This window comes from Batrachochytrium dendrobatidis (genome assembly GCF_000203795.2).
Source record: "Batrachochytrium dendrobatidis JAM81 unplaced genomic scaffold BATDEscaffold_2, whole genome shotgun sequence".
Lineage (NCBI taxonomy): Eukaryota > Fungi > Chytridiomycota > Chytridiomycetes > Rhizophydiales > Batrachochytrium > Batrachochytrium dendrobatidis.
The window spans coordinates 399,346-419,160 of record NW_006281100.1 but is presented as its reverse complement, the minus strand read 5'-3'; the positions used below and the strand labels follow the sequence as shown (position 1 = coordinate 419,160).

Below are 19,815 nucleotides of genomic sequence, written 5' to 3'. Positions count from 1 at the left end.
TGCTTTATTACAACTTTGTTTTGGTGGTTATGATATGGGGTCAAGATTTAGTTGTATTGTGTTTGGGATACTCGAACTGCTTTAAACTCGGCTGCGCAAAACAATACATAGCTTAAACTATAACCGTATTCATGAAATGATTGGTGTTGATTTTGCTTTGGGATTTACTAGAAACCGAGATTTGAATTGATATTCCCAATTCAATGAGCACAACGTTCATCATATGATGAACAATCAAATTATAATTTTAAACTGAAACTATGCTATCGGCATAACCATGCATTGCACGATCACCAAACTCATCTATGTTGTATTCTAAAAACTTGTACGTTTGCACTCTAGTTCAAGGAAACGAGATTGTACACATCAGAAATGCAAGTTATTCCATACAAATCATCAAGAGAAACATTAGCAAAGGTTGCCAGGGAATTCAAAAACCAATATTGTCTAGTGAATGTGTGATACCCATCATTTTGAGGCTGGCGGATGATGATGCACTCTTGCTTAGGTTTCATTTTACGTGAATAACTTGGAAATTCTAATTTGAAACGTATCATTAATTACAGAAAATGGAGCAATGGAGCAAATACACAAAGGTTAAAGTGGTGGGTCGAGGTGCTCATGGGTAAGTTTATCATCTAACCCATATTACAGCACAGTTGTTATGAATGGATACGATACTTTATACTGCATAGGGTATGCTATGCAAATACAGTGTTGAGCCCATATGCCAGTCATATCCTGTTTCAAAGATACTCGAGTCCAAGCGCGTTCAGCTCTATCTAGAGTCGATAGCACTTGATGAACAGCATATGGAATGAACCCTTTTTATACATGCATTTGTCTGAATTCAACTTTCAAACTCTAACACATGCCATGCATGAAACTATACATTTACTAGTATGGCAATTTTATGCCGTCGAAAGCAAGATAATTCCTCGGTGGTTATCAAGGAGCTTTTTACGTCTTCTATGAGCGAAGATGAAAAGCAAACCTCGCTCAATGAGATCAAGGTTCTCACTATTCTTCGTCACCCCAACATCATTTCCTATTATGATTCTTTTACAGGAGTGGGCACTATGGAATTAGAATCTCCTGAAAATTCTTCCGCTGCAGGTGTAGATAAAACGGGAGATTTGAGTACTAGCCAGCCTCGTCAAGCAAATCGAAAACCAACAGACAAGAAAAAAATGATGGTAATGGATATGAACCATAGTACTACACGCAAGGAAAAACTACCGTCCACTTTAATGATTGTGATGGAGTATGCTGATGGTGGAACATTGAGCGATTACTTGGAAGAATTGGCAGCAAGTGGGAAACGGTTAGAAATCGATGTAAGTGTATATTTTAATTTGAAATGAGGATTAGTCATTCGATATGTAGATGCTCGATTTTGATTGATCATATAGTGCAAATCTAATCGTTCTGTCGATATAATCAATACACTAATGCATTCAATTGCATCTATTAGGAGGTTATGAATCTTTTTTGTCAAACAGCATTGGCTCTCAATCATATACATTCCCTAAATGTAAGCTATTAGATGTTGCTTTGTCGAAAAACCTCGATATTTGAATACTTGGCTAACAAATTATTTGTTCAATTTTGTGGCTGGCTCGATAGATTCTTCATCGTGATCTCAAAACAAACAATATTCTCATATCTGGTTTGGGAAAATACAAGGTATTGAAGATTGGTGATTTCGGTATTTCAAAAATCATGTCTGCAACAGCCAATGCAGAAACTGTCGTTGGAACGCCTGCATATATTTCTCCCGAGTTATGTGAAGGAAAGCCGTAAGTAGTTGAGCATCACCAATTCCAAGAGTTGGCGCGTTTTATTGTCAGAATGTTAAACCAAGCTTATTTATACTGTACTTGGCCATTATTTAGATACAATGAAAAATCTGATATTTGGGCACTTGGATGTGTACTTTACGAGATTATATGTTTGAAAAAAATGTTTTCAGCACATGTGAGTACTTGCAACTACAATCTACAAACCTGCCCAAATACTCGTACTGACATATTGTATACAAATCATTTATTCGGTAGAACCTTCCCGCACTTGTTTTGAAAATTCTCAGAGGAACTTACGATCCAATTCCTGCTCACTTTTCACCCCAGCTTGACAATCTCATCAAGTCGTGCATGGAACTCGAACCAGAAAATCGTCCCTTTATGCCTGCTATTATCGGCATGCCTTTTCTACAAGAGTCTCTTGTTCAAACAATTTTTGGTGTTGGTAGAATTGAGCATAATGATATTGCTACTTCAAACGGTGGTACTCCTGTGGTATTATCTGCTTCATCTAATGGAATTACTACGTAGATTTGATCTCAAAAGTATCTGCTTGGGATTGTGGAAATAAAGAATTAAAGCAACTTTTTTAATCTTTGTATTTGTTGAATGGTAGAAACTGTACAACATCAGTAGTTCATGCAAATGAAAGATAAACTCATTTTAATTGCAAAATGAATCGTTCGGAACGTGTGTATAAGTGCCGTTTTGAAAAAGCAGGGGTTTACCAAGGAAAGTGAGCGACTACAGTTCTACCAAAAAATAATAGCAAGATCAAATGCAACAGAAATAGGGAATATCAAACAAAACCAAATAACTGCTACCCAATTATAATTGATTTGGATGATTATTGGTTATTTCAGAGCTATCCGCATTATTGTTATTATATTGAATATGCTGGCCCATCCTTGGCGGCATATCTATGTTCCAAAAAGAACCATTTGAATGAGGAGCATTCATCTGTGTTCGATGACTGCTGCCATCATCAGGTCCTAATATGCTCGGGTTTTGGTAAAGCTGGTTAATGGATTGGCCAAATGACATGTATGGCTGGTGCTGCTCCTATAATTACAATGGTGTAAACATACTTTCCATAAAGTAGCCACTGCCTAAAGTTAAAGCATGTTTGTGTAAAAATATAAAGCGCTTACAGTGTTAAAACTCTGAGTTGTAAATGACGGATACTGCACTGGAAATTCCTATGGTTTAATATATTAGCCTTTACAATTAAAAATAAAATATACAGCTGTTCAATCAATAAATATCTCCAAATCCCAAATATATACCTTTGATGCAGCAGCTTTAGTAACAGGAGTATCCGAAGCTGCCTCTACAACTGGCAGATGAGTTTTGACAACTTCATCTCGCGGTACAATATCAATCAAGACTAGTCAAGAAAAATTAGCTAATGCCAAAGTAGATGTAAATTATGGTTCATGTTGATTTGTTAGCAAATCCTATGCTTACAATCATACATGTCCGATTGGGACGAGGCCATAGCTACATCGCTTTTTTGGAGTGTCCGACGCTTATTTTCCTCAGTATGCATCCACGATCGGAGTGTCAGCTCTAGAATAAATATCTCGCATGCTTTTCCAAATATAAGTGGTGCTTCTGCACTTATCATCTAATATTGGCACAATTAAAGTAGGTATAATATCAATTTCCGTAGCTCTAAACCTAGTATGTAGCACATGCATGGTGTGGTATACATCAACAAACTCGATCACAGTAAAATCATACCATTTGCTAGTTAAAGTGTCCAGTTATTGACAAGTGCAGTTCACAATATCGAGTATTTGAAACCATATTAGTCTGCCATGATCAAACATACATACTGCATAGCAACTCGAACATTGAGTATGAATCTACCTTGACGTCCTCGTCTGCTTTCATCACTTTTTTTATTCTTGCCAGCGGCAACGGATGGGCTTTGAAGTCGGGTGTAGTACGGATGGTTTCTTCTAGCTGACGAGCCCAGAAATTTTGCATGATAAGATGAACCTGAGCATTTGAATTTGCAGTTGATGCAGTGGTGGTATTAGCAGCAGCACTTGCAGCAGCAGCCGTAGCAGCCATTACAGCAGCAATATCTGTACCATCAACCAGGCTTGATGATCCCTGTTGATCCTGAGACTGTAAATGCATCTAAGGTGAAGTTGGTTTGACGAGTGCTGGTTAGAAATAATAGAGACTAAAAGTTGCAATTAAATATTCAGAGTGATGGCAGTCCAATGCTGATTAAAACCAGAACATAATAGTCACTTGCTAGACAAGACATAATCTGGCTGTAATAGTTCAAGGAATACTCGAATGCAGTCAATAGTGTTGAGAATATAAATCTCCTCGATGCCAAACGATGATTATCCAGCATACACATCAACAGAATCCCAATCCTAACTTCTCAATACAGACTAGGTTGGCTGTAAACTTGCGTTGTCTGCTGGTTGATTTGGAAGCAATGTTGGGCTAATTGGACGAGTTCATTCGTTGACTGATAGCTCAAGACCATGCTAGAGTGAATGCTCATCAAACTACATGGACAGGAGCAGAAAAGCGTATCACAACACTGTCGAATAGATACTCTCATACAACCATGTCAGTGCAAGCAGTTCTAACCTTTTGCTATCAATTCACTGCTGTATTCACGTAAAATGAAACAACAAGTTGAAGTGCATAAAAATAGTCAATTCATGAAACGATGGGCTGCAATTCATTGACAATATTGTTTTTCGAGTTTCTTGACAGCTAAATACAAATAGTTTATTTTGCATGAATACAGTTATCGAACTGGTGCAGTTACAGTTGGTAACAAAAAGCATGAAAATGAAGAGATAAACGAGAAATTGTTTGCAATTGTCATTCTTGGCGATGTTTTGTAAATATTAGCAAATTGTCTGCTGATTCGAATGACATGATCATCCATCGTTCGTGTTTCGTGACCATGTTACCGGACAACTTTCTGCTTCTTTCGATTCAATACAACACTCGTTTGGTCTTGTCCTAGCACGATACTCGGCGTTTCATTTATATAGTCTACATTAACCTAAATCAATCGTGTAATTTAGAGAATTCATGTTTTTGAGATGCTGCAACAGTAGTCTGATTGATGCTGTCTGAATGTTTTCAAAATATGGCAAAATTGGGTTGTTGAAATATAAATACTTGATCTCGTTCTCATGTTTAATCTACAAGAGTTGACTCCAAGATAATTAAAAGTTTGCAATACAATATCTATTCAACCTTGAATAATATATGCACGCACATACATACCCATCTGTGATACCAACGATGAATTTAAATCCCAACAGCACCAATACAACCAAAAACCACTCTTGCGAACCGCCATCAGTCTTGCGTCATACTTTGTCGGCAGTGCCAGTGCCGCATCTTAATCAAAATGTGGTGCTTTCAATACCCAGCTCTTTGCAAGACAGCACATCTACTCCCACGTCAGTTACCGAACACAGCTTTCCTGACCGCTCTCAAACCCCAAATACCACTGAATGTTCATTCTCTCAGCCAGAGTGCATCTCCTCACCCTTGTCTACCAATACAGCATTAGAAACACCACGCGTCGAGCGTGTACCATTTCCATCAGCGAGCTACACTGAAATCACTGTTGCCAACCCGATCGCCTTTACTACTCAACCAATAGATCCAAACTTGGAGTATTGTCAGTCCCAACCCTTGAGTTCTAGTGGCTTCTCTTTCCAAAGCACATCGCGATTTGCTACGTTTGAGGAAATGTCCACACATTTATCAAATACAGAGTCATTGCTGACAACCCTCACTGAAGAAAACCGAATCATGCATACTAAAGTAAATCGGCTGCAATCCATTATAGACTTTCAGCAGTGTCAAATATCTTGTCAAACTGCTACAATTGATGCTCAAATGGATTTGGCCGAACAGCGTCAAGCATGCAAAATTGAGCAGGTAAGAATCTACCCAGATTTTGATGTGGCCAGCCAAAATGAGATAGTATGGTATTAGTAGATGAATGGTTTAAAAACGACTATACTGTTTTTTCCTAATCATTCTATAGTATGACTAACCATATTTTTTGTTATTTTAAAACTATTTGTAATGGCATTGCAAATTTTCATGCACACAATTGGGATCACCTAGTTGCCTGACATATGTGATCAGCAATGGGTGAATGATGTATTTGAAGATGAAATGCATCAGGCGGAGCTAAAGATTAAAGAATCAATGAAGACGCTTTTATTTCTTGAAAATGGAATCCAGGAAATTGATGATGCCACTAAAGCCATCACTCAACCTCCTTTGCTCAGTAAACAAGACTATTCTCTACAACACAACTACTCTTCACCAGAAACAACAGAAGAAATCACTGGAATGGCTATGAAAATTGGGCAGCTTCAGCAGCGACTCAATGTTGCCAACAAGTTTATAAAAGGTGGTCGTCTTCGAAAACAAATTGATATGCTAAAGCAAGTCATTACATGCTCTCACAAGGCTGTTCAAGTGCGAGATCAACTCATTTGCATTTTGAAAAAACGGTTAGGACTGCCTCATTCTGTTTCATTTGATGCTCGTATACCAGAAAATCACAATTTAGCACATTTAAATGTGGCTAATGAATCAGAGACAATGTATATGCATGCATCTGTAGATGGCGGGTCGAGTTTATCGACGCGTCCTGCTTCAAATCCATCGAGTATTCCTGCTCATGTTGGAGGACCATCAAATACACTAAACACTGGTCAGTCAGGCTCCATGTTTACCACTGAATCATCCAATATATCAAATGAATGGCAGGGGAAAAAACAAGATCATACAGTAGCGTCATCCACAGATGGAGTCAAATTGTGGCCATTTCTGGAAAAGGTGACCATCGTAGCAGCTTCAAGCCACTCTGCATCAAGACAGCCCATTCACCTGAGACTTGGGAACAGTTTGAGAAAACTCATGATCAAAACTGATCCGCCAAGAAACCAGCAGATTGATATCAAAGCTCAAAGAAAGATTTTTAGAGATGATACCAAAGTAAATCTTGAAAGGGGAAGTTTGGGCATTAGCGCAGATACCATGCCAGTCATCCAAATTACTCCCGTATCTACAATTGTACAGATAAAAAGAAGTCAATCGCTTGGTGGGACTCCACATCAATCGATTTCTCAGACTCTACATATTAAAGTAAGTCACACATGACTGTATAGGACAGTGCCATTGTTTTAGAACTAACTTTAGCTATTGTTTAAAATGGAATATTTGGATGGGATTTGCCTTTTCAGGCTAATTCTGCTCAGCAAAGACCATTTACTGCATCTGATTCCATCAAAGAAACCACACAACTCTCCAACCCTCAGCAGCGTATAGCATCTCTCTGGTCTACAGGTTTTCATAACCCAACAAGAAGATTCTCAATTCCATCAGGGTTTCTCAGTAATGTCAGGCGATCATCTGTGCCCAATACAAGCGTGTCGGGTAAACCAGGCATCATGCACCATTTGTTCAAGGAGCATCGAGTGCGTGCATCTGATGAGCCAAGTCATGGAACTCATATTGGCGATGGAAGTTTACAGAAAGTAGTGTATGGCGGAGATGTTAGTGTATCTACTACAATCAAAATTCATTCCAGCTTGTCTTTGCCTCATCTTTCTTCACAGCACGATCCTACGCCTAATACACGAGGACAAAAAGGATGAGAGTGCAGAAAAATAACGAGTATATACTGCCAAACTATTAACCCTAGATCAGTATGCTGTGAGCAGTTTTTTTGGACTTTCTTGACATCCATTTAATAATCACATGTTGATAAATTGTCCTACTTGAACCAGTCAACAACATTGCAAAACTCTTAGACACGCTATTTGCATACCAACTATAACATCATTTGATGACCCAATGATACCAAGAAACAGTGTGAATGAGTGTTGCACATAAAAATACATTCATAAAACAAGTTTATAATCTATTTTGGCTTATATATTGGTGAAAATAAGATTTGAAGTAATATTGTATATGGAATAATCAGACATGTTCAAACGAGAAATGTGTTACATTTGGAGTTGTGATCAAATAGATATACATCTTTTATTATTAAAAGTGGCATTGTGATCAATTTAAAAAAACATACTTGACAATGAGTGCAATTGAAAGAGTATTACAATACAAGCGCATATGTATTACATTTGAATACTTTTATCGGTACCATTGGGAAGCGGGAACGCCAAGACATTCACCAACTGTTACAAAATTGTAACCAAGCTTTTTGAACCTGGTAATGACATGTCGAGCCCAGCCAATCTCATTATCAACAAAATCGTGCTGTAGAGAAATGAATGGTGTGGCCGGAATAGGATGTCCAGCCATGCCCTCGGCATAACTAGCATCATTCTCAGCAATCATGTTGGGACTGCCATTGTGTTCCCAATCAGCCGAGTCGATATTCCAGGTCACTACTTGGTATCCCCAAGTTGCCATGGCACTCAGAACAAGCGCGTTTACGTTACCAAATGGTGGACGCATATAAATGGGTGATTTACCAATAATGTTGCGGATCAAAACATCGTTCTGGGACATTTCGTCCCACATTTGAGCTGCATTCAGTTTAGTCATATCGGGATGGGTAAGTGTATGAGAGGCAATCTGATGTTTAAAGTAAATATCAACAGTCGAGTATTAATAAATAAACCCTGAATACAATGTGAGATTGAATACAAAGTATATTACCTGGTGTCCTTCAGTGTGTGCACGACGAAGAATAGAAATATAAGGCTCAACGGTAAGATCTGCAAAGTTGTTGCCATTCACGAAGAAGGTTGCTTTGACATTGTTGTCTTTAAGCATATCCAAAATAGCAGAGACATTGCTGGTCGGTCCATCATCAAAAGTCAGGGCAAATTGTTTTGGACTCTTGCAAGTAGTGATGACAGGAGCAGACAACTTGGGATCAGGGATGGGGAATGAAGAAGTAGGTGCAGGAGTCGGTCCACCTTTAGAGCTGGACCGAGTTGGAGATTTACACGTTCCAAACGCGGACTGGCATCCAGCTCCGCAATGAGCAGCAGTGTTTCCACAAAAATTGTACTGCGAACAGCAATCACCCTGAGCGCATCTGTAGCCGGCAGCCTGACCACAAGTTGAATCTGGTGATTCTGGAAGCTTTTTAGGCGTTGGGCTTGGTTTGGGTCGAGATGTTGAAGTTGGGGTATTCTTGCATACACCAAATGCAGGCTGACAGCCTACACCGCAATGAGCAGGTGTCACATCACAATAACCATATTGCGAGCAGCATTCTCCAGGATCACATCTTCCGAGACCTGGACCACAGGTAGGATCGTCTCCAGTTGCCGCGGGTATAGCAGCTAATAATCATTCAGTCGTATTCATGTAAAATAAAGCGTTAGCAAGTGTCTGCATAACCACCTGTCAGTTTATGGAGTGATATTTCACACCACATTTATCAAGTGTTTGCAGTTCACTGGCTTTTCTGCCAGTGATTGATCTGAAAACAACTTGCATTTCTAAAATATACAGCCTTGTTCTCTGGAACTAGAACGCGATTATATGGTATTTTAGGGTACAACAGATCAGTTTATACAGTTGTATCGACAACATCAAAACAGTCGAATCCAACATTGGAATTGCAATACATGAATCTGGTATCAAACTTGGTGATCGTGCAGTATATGGCTATGACAACAAATAAACGGGATGGTTTCAAACCAAAACCATAGTTTGATTGAGCATCATATGATGAATGCTGTGTTAAAGAATTGAACATATCAATCCAAGAAGCAATCGATTTGTAGTAGGAAAGCACAGCAAATATTTAATTACTGTCTATTTCAAATAAAATAAATGATCACTACAAAACAAGTGTTTCATTTTGCATGGATGCAGATGTAGTTCCTCGACAATATAGCTTGATATTTCCAAAATAGATTGCCAACAGAACTTATATCAAGGAATAATAATAAACCATTAGCTAGTAATTACCTGAAAGTCGAACAAACAGAGCTGTAAGGATTATTTGGGTAAGAGATACCATTTTATGGAAACAAAAACTGTTGAGCTTGATGTCCTTCGTCAAGATTGTCTGCAATTTATAGGCGTATTTCATCTACGTTTGTTATGTTGAATAATACACCCGTTTACGGCTATAATGCTTGTGGCAGTGATGTTATCAAACTAATACACGAGGAATGAAGTCATCCTATACACCACGTGGTTAGGTTCATGCTATCTCTATACCCGTTATGATGTATATTTGCCACTTAGTTGCTTATTCAGGATAATATAGTATAAAGCAGAGGCAAATTAATTGCATTGGAAAAACAGTTATTTTGCCAAGCCTTGAATACAGGGTTGCGCCATGCAAACTACATCACCGTGTTTTTACCCATCTAATATAATGAATACAACTATAGCTTGTAGTTTCTTCTATAGTATTGCTTTTTGAATTGTATTATGGCGCTGATACGGCTAAACATTCAATCATAATGAAGTTTTAAAACCGGCCGTTGTATTACAGTTGTATCACGTAAATGAAACACTTGTTTTATCTTGCAGTAACCGTTTCTTGCTTTGGAGTAACAATTACTAAACACCCATTGCGCCTATTAGAAGCCGACTGCACTGCCACGTTAATAAAACTCAAGTTTTAAACACAGCATTCATCATATGATGCTCAATCAAATTATGGTTTTGGTTTGAAACCATCCCGTTTATTTGTTGTCATAGCCATATACTGCACGATCACCAAGTTTGATACCAGATTCATGTATTGCAATTCCAATGTTGGATTCGACTGTTTTGATGTTGTCGATACAACTGTATAAACTGATCTGTTGTACCCTAAAATACCATATAATCGCGTTCTAGTTCCAGAGAACAAGGCTGTATATTTTAGAAATGCAAGTTGTTTTCAGATCAATCACTGGCAGAAAAGCCAGTGAACTGCAAACACTTGATAAATGTGGTGTGAAATATCACTCCATAAACTGACAGATGGTTATGCAGACACTTGTTAACACTTTATTTTACATGAATACTGATCTTGTCATGCATTGTATAGTTCGGACACTTCAGTCTGTATGATCCTGAGGACGCGTGTATTGAGATTTAATATTTTTAATAAAAAGAATTTTCATGTAAATTGCAACTCGATGGCCAAAAAGACAAACAGACGGGCAAAAGCTGCCACAAATGCATCTGCTACTCAACCTATTGCAAAACCAACGACTTCCTTGATCAAGGAAGCAACCAATTTACCAGAAAAGACTTTGACAAAACGATTCAAAAATGCTGAACATGCAGATTCATCCCATCATGAAGCCTGTGATGATCCAAAATGTGTGGGATGTGATGCGAGTCAAACAGAAGTAGAACAGGTGGATGCTGATGAACTAGCGATAGGTTCTGAATCAAAAGAGATGACTGCAGTTGATATCTATCAGGCTGCTTTGGAAGAACTTGCCAAATCTCAATTGGAAGAACAAGATACTGATCAATCTGCGCACGATTCGATTGTCATTAGAATGTTTGAGCAAGCATTAGAGCAATTTGAATTGGAGGAGAAACTAAAAGAACCGACTGATATCAATGACTCTTCAGCCCCAACTGATAAACAACCATCAAAACTCCAACCATCACCATTGAAGCGCAAGGTTGCGGATCTAGAGTTTGAGTTGACCAAAAAACAAGTTGAATTAAAAGAACGACATAGCGAATGCCTACTGGATTTTGGACTTTTTGTTAAATTTGAAGGGCATCTGCGAGATGCACTGAAGCTGTTGTCTGAGTGCAAGCAGGCCAACAAATCTACGGATTTAAGTTTATCTGGATGGTGTCTGGAAGGACGTATTGCAGCAGCTCTAGTACAAATACTATACTACCCAGAAGTTAAAGTATTTGACTCGGATTCTGACAGCGATCACGAAGCCGACACGAGCCTATCCAAAACCTCCGTTACTAAAGATGAGCAGCAACTTACAGCGTGCTCGCTTGATGCATTTGAAAAGGCAAGTTTGTTAAACATGCAGTTTGACTCATTATGGAATGCTAATAATGAATGAAACGAATGTGCTAGGCAACTCGAGTTCAAAATCCAAAGAAACTGAATGCTCAGCAAATCTCAATCTTTAGACATGCAGGAAAGACACTGTTGAATCTTGCAGTATCTCAACGTCGCACTGGTAAAGGTGAGTTGAATCACTTGTCTATATTAGCATGTAGTCTAACGAGCCATATCTGATTCCTGACTAGATCATACAGCCGGACTAGCCATTCTAAAAACTACACTCGGATATATTCAACAGTACTTTCAATCGTTTGCAGAAACTCCAAAGACTTATGATGCAGTGTACGTTGATATGCAACGCACTCATGCGATCTGTCTCTACCATCTTGCATGTATTCTTCAACATTCTGAAGTCAAGTCCAAGCTCAAAAAGGCTTGTGATTATGCAAAGCAGTCTGTGGTTCTTTGGCGAGCAGTCCTCGAAGTCTCAGAGAATAGCTTATTGTCCTCTCAGCACCAACAGGTAATTAATTTTAACATTTACTAGTGTATGAATATGCTAATGGATAGTTATTTTGGGTTATTCTAATAGCTTGGCGAATCAGCTATTCTATGGAGTTCGCTGGAAGATGAGGATGACGATGCAGCACTGACAGCCTTTGATGAAGCGAGTGTCGCATTGCAGAGAGCATATGAGCTTGATCCAGACAATGATGGACTCCATCAGCAACTTGTGGATCTTGGACTTGTTAACGAGGATAGTGATGATGAAGCATGAAATGAAATAGTATTATTGAATAGCAAGACTGCTTTGACTAGACAACGATCTGTAGGCCACAATGATTGAAGATGAATCTTGTCTAAAGACTTGAAACCAGTCGACTTTGGACTGACATTTACTCCTGCAGAGGGTTCATGCTTCTGGACAACACTCTGCTAGCAACCACTATAGAAAAGTGGGACATGAGCCATGCAACAGACTCTGTTACACAACCGGATCATCACTTTCTCTCTCCTCCACAACATCTGCTTCTGAGCCATGTTCTCCGTTCTCTGCTTTGTCCTCTCTACCATAAATCCACCAGCCAAGCAAGCTTAAATCAGTTCCAGCTGCAGCAACATACTTCTCTCTATGGAAGCAACAATAGTGTATCTCTTGCCTCGAGTGCTTCTCCCTTTTCAAACTCGTCTAGGAGTTCCATTGCATCTCCGCTTACTTCCAGTCTAGACCAACGTCATCATTCAATAATACAACGACTGTCCAAATCAATATCAACCATGAACTTGCGCCAATCTTCTACTCTTGCTGATCTGGCTCCTCCTACACTCCCTCTCTCAGGCCCACCAGAAGACATTGTCCTTCAGTGCTGTGATCGAGTTAGGGCTATTTTTGATATTCATCAACAAGCCTATGAGAATATGGTTGATTCCATTCTGGAAGTATACGAGGTGGATACTGTTGCACAGGACCTGGATGTCTGTCACTTGCTCTTGAGCAACCATGCTGGATATTTGCATTTGAACGACTTTGGCTCACAGGAAGAATACGATTTGTGGCGTGCAGGAGAACTGGCTGCACTTGATAAACTTGTTCAGCTATCACAGCTTGGTATACCCGCTCCATCTTCTGCTTCCAGCTTCTCTAAACTTCACGCGAATCGATCCGAGGCCATTCTTATACTTCGCGTCATGGGTGCTCAAGGACTAACTCCGAAAGATAAACAGAGCGGCTCTAATAATCCGTACTGTGTAGTTGAATTCATGAACCGTGTCTTTGTTAGTCCTGTGCACAAACATACAACCTCCCCTCAATGGGAATTTCAGATCCCACTGTGAGTTTGGGCTTCTATAAACGGAACGTATAGATTGGCTATAGAGTTAGTGAACCGTATGAATTGACTTTTTTTTAATTTTCTGGCATTCGTTTTTACAGTGTTGTTTCTGATATGAACAGTCAGGTAGTTATAAGTATATGGAATCGACCAACTGGTATAGAAAAAGGTCGCATTTCTCAACCCAGTTCTTCAAAAGAGGCGTTTTTGGGCGTTTGTGTTCTTTCAACAAGACATCTTTTTGAATGGGCACAGCATAAAGAGCAGAGAACTCAATCGTTGGATTTGGGGAAGAGATCTGCAAAAAGTAGAGTATCAGGCTCACTCACTATTGCCGTAGAGTTGGCTTTTTTTGGAACAGTTTCTACAGATCGATCAAAACATATTTCTGGAAATACTCGGCAGATTTCAGAAGTGGTGTATCGAGCTATTCCACCCGATCCAAATCGATACTATTATGAACTGTATAGACTAGTGGTGGAGTATGATTTTGCCGTGTGTGGCGCGAGCTCGATTTCAGATCTGTCCTTGACACTTTTACACGATATTGCTGGGTCCTGGAGAATTAGACCATCATTTCGCACTCTTTGGTAAAGTAATTTGCTTTTGTATTGTGCTATCAATTTAAACGCATTGCTTATTATTCTACTTAAACTTTAGCGCATATGATATACTCTCCAAACTATATTCTCAGGGTTACATATCAGCTGAGCTACTATATCAGCAGGGATTTACAAAAGCATTTCATGAAGTGGTTGGTGGAAAAGTTGCCATTACAAAAGCAGAGGTTTGTGAAATATGCACTGATTGCAATACTTGTTTTTTAAGCATCAATTTAATCGATAAAATGCACCAACACGTTCATTATCAATAGAGCCATATCTTTCAAAGTTGCTCAGAGACTCTATCCAAACTTTTAGAGTATCAGCTGTGTACGTTTTTTAACATGATCAAATCCACCACTGAAGATGTGGACTGTTCAAGAAAATCAAAACACCAACTTGAAATGATGACTGTCATGATCAGTGCACTACGAACGTGTCCGCTTATTCCTGGCTCAGTTGAAAACACTAATGTTGCTGAATATGCAAGCCAGCTGCTTTTGGTAAGCATATATGGCTTGAATGTGTTGGATGTCCTTATTTTATGACTTGAGTATCTTATATGTTACAATATGGTGTATCGCTTGTACGATTTGACAGCAATCGCTTACAGCGCGATACCATGGGTTATTGGGAATATCAAATATTTGTCAAGACAACACCGACTATTTGCCACTCACACTGTTGATTGATTCTATTCGATCCGAGCTTGGAGTATATAATGAAAGATATGATGTTGTTTTATTTGGGTCAGTTAAATTTGAATGCATTAAAGTTTTTATCAAACTGGTTGATTTATTTGTCTAAAAAGGAAATTTTACTGAATTGCTTACATGTTATTTGATCTTGCAGATCGGTTCACGTTCCATCTTTAGCTGCAAAGGCATTATACGGCCCAGTTTCCTCTCAGCTGGAAGAGTTTGCAAAAACATATGTTGCTGTATCTCCAGATATGAGTGATGTATTTGACCTTTATGCTGCAACACGCAAGCTGCAGTCAGTCTGCGAACTGATGGATTTTCGGTAATTTTTAATCTGTATCACACCTAAATGTTGAGCTGAGTGAGTATCAATGTTAAACTATTTTGAAATGGCACATGTACCGTTTTATACTATAGTCTCTCGGATCAATTTCCAGTAACTCGATGGTTTAGATCGTTTGTTAAAGAATGGCTGATTCGATCAGGTATTTACATGTATTTTTGGCATACATACAGCATATATGAAAAATACACTGCATATTGTTTTAAAAGGCATTTTTAAACCAACACGTTTTATTGTTTTTAGAAAAAAGTGTCAATGAATGGGTCAAATCTGCGCTGGATGTTGATAAATTTGTCAGAATATCGAATACAATCCTACATTCTACGTCTATAATAGATATTTTTACATCTTTTCAGCAGCAGTTAGATTTTATACGTATGCTTGACTGGCCCAACGAAGTTGAGCTGCACATGTTTTATGGCCGCTTGTTGCAGACATTTGTTGAAGGAATTGCGAGATACACACAGATGACAGATGAAAAACTGAATGCAGTATTGATGGATTCCCGAAATCGACAGGCTGTAAAACGTCGGATTACTGTTGCTCAATTTGACAAAATCCATATTCATTTCAAGATCCCAAATTTTATCAAAAACAAGGCAGCCGAGGACCATGAAATTCAATATCGATTTACACCAGAAGTAAGTGACAGCTGTCAACAAGGTGTGACTGATGCATTGAATATATTTGATACAATCCAACTGAAACTGCTTGACTCAATATTTAGGCGTGCGTTCATCTCAGTAATATACAGGCTCTTTATCCCCGTTTCTGCGATCTATTGGAAAATATTCCAAAACCACACTGCGAAACCTCGCCTTCAACAGGACTTTTTCAGTCCAGTGAACGTATGCTTTATGGTGAACCCAAATATTCGGTGCGTATAGAAATTGTTCGTGGTCATCGATTGCTTATTACACGACCATGGATCACTCGGCTTTCGTGCCAAGTCTCGACTGCGTATGGCCGACGACTTGGTAGCACCTGTTCTATTTTGCAGGCATCCAACCCAGTCTGGAACCAATTCATTTATGCTCATTTGACTGGATCGGAAATTATTAGTGGAATTCATTTCTTTGTGTTGCATCATTGCCCTGATAAGCCCGATGCACAATACGCAGTTGGGAAGGTACATATTGAGGGAGTGCAGTCTGTTATGGATATGAGTAATGGATTGGAAACACTTGTACAGCTAGGATCGTATGGGCGACTATTGGTCCGTATTCATATTTCCTCACCAGAAAACATACTATTTATAAAAAATATGGTTAGTTCGCGTACCAATGCATCTATGAAGCAGGTTATGAAGTATTTTGTAGATCAGGTAATATGGCTTGTTAATTTTACTACTTATGTATTTCTGTCGAGTTTTGGGCATGCTAACTCCTGGATGTTTATTTTTGTGGATAATTATGGTTATATCAAGCTATGCTTTGATTTTCAGGAGAGAATCTATCTCATCTCGCTAAAGTACAAAACACAAGCCTTTACTGCATTTATTCAAAAAAAGAATCCCATGTTTTTCAAAAGCCGTGATGCTACCGAGCCTTCTCATAATGCAATCAATATGGATGAATTGGGTGTAGATTTGGAGCCCTTGTTTGAACACCTGAATGCCAATATGGAGGTATTGACTGAAAATGTCGATGAGCCGCTTGCATTCGAGATTATTGGAATGATATGGGATTGCGTACTTACAACCGCCGAGGGCTTGATTGTTCCTTCCTTGGCAGACGAAGCCAAAGAAAGAAAACCATGGGATGAGCGACGAATGAGTTTTTTTAGAAAGTTTATCGAGGTGAATGGCAATGTAAATCTTGATTGAATCATTGACATTAGTATTTTTACTGACAATAGTGTTATTTTTGTTGACTATATCATGCATTGTACTGGCTGTTGATGATCCAGGCAGCTGAACTGTTTTTTCGAAGTGGTGGTGAAGGACTGCCCGATGATGCAATATTTACACGAGCTTACCGACAGCTTCAATTTATCATTGCATCTTATGAGCACTCACGACAAATATTGATTGAAACTTACAGTCAGTGTATCCAGACCGACCCAAAAACAGCACCAAATGATATCCAGATGGATAGCATAAAAGTGCCGATTAAAGAGAGTGATGTAGAATCCCAGAAATCGGCACTTTTATCCAATTTTACTCCGTCGACACATTTAGTTGCCATGGATGCGCAATCGGACTTGGATTGGATTTTAAAGCTGCTTAAAATGAGAGGAGGAAAAGAGATTGTGGACAGCAAGCTTCGCGAAAGACTCTTGATTTGATAGTAATTGTTTTTGTCGTACTCACGTAGTAGAGTACTAAATAAGGGTGTCAAACTACATAATAAACAGACAGTCTTATGAAATGATAACTCCCACTATATTCACTAGGCAGTAGTGTGTCTGGATTCTTGATAAAACTACACATTCAATAGCTAAGCATAGTTTGCCAACCATTCAACAACAACAATGTATAGATCTTCATACTCGTCATGTTTAAATCCTTTAGAATTGCTTGAGCACAATAACGAGTGAATTTGCTTGTCGAGCGGTTATTATTTCATAACACAATAGACTCTACAAGGTAATTGCAGGTGGTTCATTTTTACGTGAGCACGGCCGTAAACTAAACGCACCATCTGAATGTATTGCATTTTGCTGACAGGACTGTTTTATTCTCAAAAAGAAACGACTCATGTCATACACGAAATGCCTGGTTATCAATGCGATAATAAATATTTGATTTGAAAGCAGGTTTTGTGACTTTTGCCAATAATTATCGAGATTCATGGCAGATACAGGTTCGCATCCATCCATCTTAGTAGCTGTTCGCATTCATCGCAACAATCAACACACTCAATCTGATTCTATTGACCTTGTCAAGCTTTGTAAGCTTGTTACTCAATCCAAACCCTATGCAACGCAAATCGCTATAGCATACCCACAATCGGATACTTTGCTTCATGATGCACTTGTTGGAACCTTTCATCCTACTGCAGTGGAACCAGATGACAAAAGGGTTGTGCTGGTTCCTGTGGTCAAATGGGGAAGGTTTATCCCAGCCTTGAATGCTCTACTTCTCGAAGCCGTGAACGGAGGATTCAAGTATATTCTGTACCAAAGTGTCGAAGCAGTCGTATCCGCCAATGAAATCCATACAATGATCTCTTGGTTTGATCAAGGTATATATGCAAGACCATTCATAATTGAACCCATCTAACAAAGGGATTGTAGATACGCTGGTTGTTGGAAAGGCACTTTCCGGACATGCATTTACTGTAGGCAAGCAACGATTAAATGGAGTTACAACACCATGGAACACATTGGCTTTGTGGGCGGTATCCAAGCTAAAATGTCTTGGATTTCTCATGGTAGCAGAAGGCGTGAGTTGACACGACATGCTGTATATATTCATTGCAGTGATGATGATCAACTTATTGGATTTGGCTCGAAGCCATTTAAATAGTCTGAAGATGTCCAAGGCGGAGTAGAAGAAGTTTCTGCGATTGCGGTATTTCAGAAACTGGTTTCTCCCAATCATGCAAAAGCAATTCTTTTACGTATGTCTGAAGATCCATCTCAAGATTGGGATACTCAATGGTAAGTACAAATCGGGTGTGTAAATGTAGATCCAAGTTTAAAATCAATAGTTGAATAGGACTGATCAAGGCAGACAAGCATGGCATGATAAAAAGGTGAATAGACTGACAATTATATTTTATAGCTGACAGTAATACGGCCTGTTGTGTGGGTAGTTGAATAGATGTGTATGTCCAGTACAACTGATTCGTGCTGTTTATGGTCACAGATGCAAAGCAAAGTATCGCGACCAGCAGAGCATCTGCGACTTCTTCAACTGGACACCTTTGAAGCCATAGTAAACCATGAAATAGCAATCCAATCGGTGTCTTAAAAACCATGGATGACAAGTAACTTTTTTGAGACGTAGGATAGGGTGGTAGTGTAGATCAAAGGCATACCCGAATGCAATAAAATCAGAATGGTTACTTGTAAAAAGGCATGTTTTATTGAGAATGCTCAGACATCAACGGCCTTGTCCTTGACAATGAATAGAGGGCATTGAGTCAAATACTCGGAGAGATAAGTAGCAACAGGACCCAAGACCAGACTCTTTTGATCTGTCTGGCCATGCATTCCAACAACAACCAGATCAGCCTTGATCTTTTCGGCTTTTTGGCAGACAGCAACACCGGCAGACCCAAAGCTAACCTTGGTTTCGATGGTAGCAGTCTTACCGCCAAGTTGGAGACGGAGCTGATCGGCCCATTCGTTCAGCTTACGCTCGGCACCCTGATATAATTGCTGATTAGCAGAGGTCGCAAGGTTATCGTCAGCATGAAGTTCTTCCAGGGTATGGAGCAAAACAACTTTATCGCCATTCTGCACAATGAACTTTGCAGCCCAAGCAAAGGTCTTTGTAGCCGAGTCAGAAAAGTCGGTAGGCATAAGGATGGTGTTTGATGTGCTCATGATGCTAGAGGCAGCGAATCGATTATTGCGATGCTGAGGAAAGCAGC

The 19,815-nt window shown here is 39.2% G+C and overlaps 8 protein-coding genes across 8 annotated transcripts; 5 read left to right on the top strand and 3 right to left on the bottom strand.

The window, feature by feature from the left end:
* Positions 1-569: 569 nt before the first annotated feature.
* BATDEDRAFT_86156 (uncharacterized protein) lies at positions 570-2,333 on the top strand (the record flags this gene model as incomplete). Its single annotated transcript, XM_006676953.1, has 6 exons — positions 570-625; positions 902-1,337; positions 1,475-1,534; positions 1,627-1,799; positions 1,896-1,977; positions 2,058-2,333. The coding sequence occupies 6 exons, from the start codon at positions 570-572 to the stop codon at positions 2,331-2,333; spliced, it is 1,083 nt and encodes a 360-aa protein (XP_006677016.1).
* A 297-nt stretch (positions 2,334-2,630) lies between these two features.
* On the bottom strand, positions 2,631-3,950 carry BATDEDRAFT_22760 (uncharacterized protein; the record flags this gene model as incomplete). Its single annotated transcript, XM_006676554.1, has 6 exons — positions 2,631-2,864; positions 2,891-2,911; positions 2,954-3,001; positions 3,089-3,189; positions 3,270-3,429; positions 3,675-3,950. 6 exons carry the CDS (start codon positions 3,948-3,950, stop codon positions 2,631-2,633), a joined length of 840 nt encoding a protein of 279 aa, XP_006676617.1.
* A 1,107-nt stretch (positions 3,951-5,057) lies between these two features.
* Positions 5,058-7,477, top strand: BATDEDRAFT_22759 (uncharacterized protein; the record flags this gene model as incomplete). The annotated part of the gene is made up of 3 exons (XM_006676553.1): positions 5,058-5,741; positions 5,934-6,965; positions 7,064-7,477. The coding sequence occupies 3 exons, from the start codon at positions 5,058-5,060 to the stop codon at positions 7,475-7,477; spliced, it is 2,130 nt and encodes a 709-aa protein (XP_006676616.1).
* Positions 7,478-7,843: 366 nt separating this feature from the next.
* On the bottom strand, positions 7,844-9,825 carry BATDEDRAFT_86155 (uncharacterized protein; the record flags this gene model as incomplete). Its single annotated transcript, XM_006676827.1, has 3 exons — positions 7,844-8,420; positions 8,505-9,139; positions 9,774-9,825. The coding sequence occupies 3 exons, from the start codon at positions 9,823-9,825 to the stop codon at positions 7,974-7,976; spliced, it is 1,134 nt and encodes a 377-aa protein (XP_006676890.1). The 3' UTR covers positions 7,844-7,973.
* A 1,117-nt stretch (positions 9,826-10,942) lies between these two features.
* Positions 10,943-12,574, top strand: BATDEDRAFT_22757 (uncharacterized protein; the record flags this gene model as incomplete). Its single annotated transcript, XM_006676552.1, has 4 exons — positions 10,943-11,801; positions 11,876-11,977; positions 12,042-12,319; positions 12,389-12,574. 4 exons carry the CDS (start codon positions 10,943-10,945, stop codon positions 12,572-12,574), a joined length of 1,425 nt encoding a protein of 474 aa, XP_006676615.1.
* Positions 12,575-16,900: 4,326 nt separating this feature from the next.
* Positions 16,901-17,640, top strand: BATDEDRAFT_34375 (uncharacterized protein). The gene is made up of 2 exons (XM_006676716.1): positions 16,901-17,072; positions 17,183-17,640. The coding sequence occupies exons 1-2, from the start codon at positions 16,950-16,952 to the stop codon at positions 17,558-17,560; spliced, it is 501 nt and encodes a 166-aa protein (XP_006676779.1). The 5' UTR covers positions 16,901-16,949; the 3' UTR covers positions 17,561-17,640.
* A 425-nt stretch (positions 17,641-18,065) lies between these two features.
* BATDEDRAFT_22755 (uncharacterized protein) lies at positions 18,066-19,040 on the top strand (the record flags this gene model as incomplete). Its single annotated transcript, XM_006676551.1, has 5 exons — positions 18,066-18,459; positions 18,512-18,660; positions 18,744-18,877; positions 18,936-18,972; positions 19,002-19,040. The coding sequence occupies 5 exons, from the start codon at positions 18,066-18,068 to the stop codon at positions 19,038-19,040; spliced, it is 753 nt and encodes a 250-aa protein (XP_006676614.1).
* A 275-nt stretch (positions 19,041-19,315) lies between these two features.
* BATDEDRAFT_22754 (uncharacterized protein) lies at positions 19,316-19,768 on the bottom strand (the record flags this gene model as incomplete). Its single annotated transcript, XM_006676550.1, has 1 exon — positions 19,316-19,768. One exon carries the CDS (start codon positions 19,766-19,768, stop codon positions 19,316-19,318), a length of 453 nt encoding a protein of 150 aa, XP_006676613.1.
* Positions 19,769-19,815: the final 47 nt, after the last annotated feature.

Excerpts from the sequence above, each read along its gene's own strand:
- BATDEDRAFT_34375 (XM_006676716.1), top strand. The coding sequence starts at position 16,950 with ATGATATGGGATTGCGTACTTACAACCGCCGAGGGCTTGATTGTTCCT. Across the intron at positions 17,073-17,182 it reads TTTTTAGAAAGTTTATCGAG|GCAGCTGAACTGTTTTTTCG; the intron begins GTGAATGGCAAT and ends TTGATGATCCAG.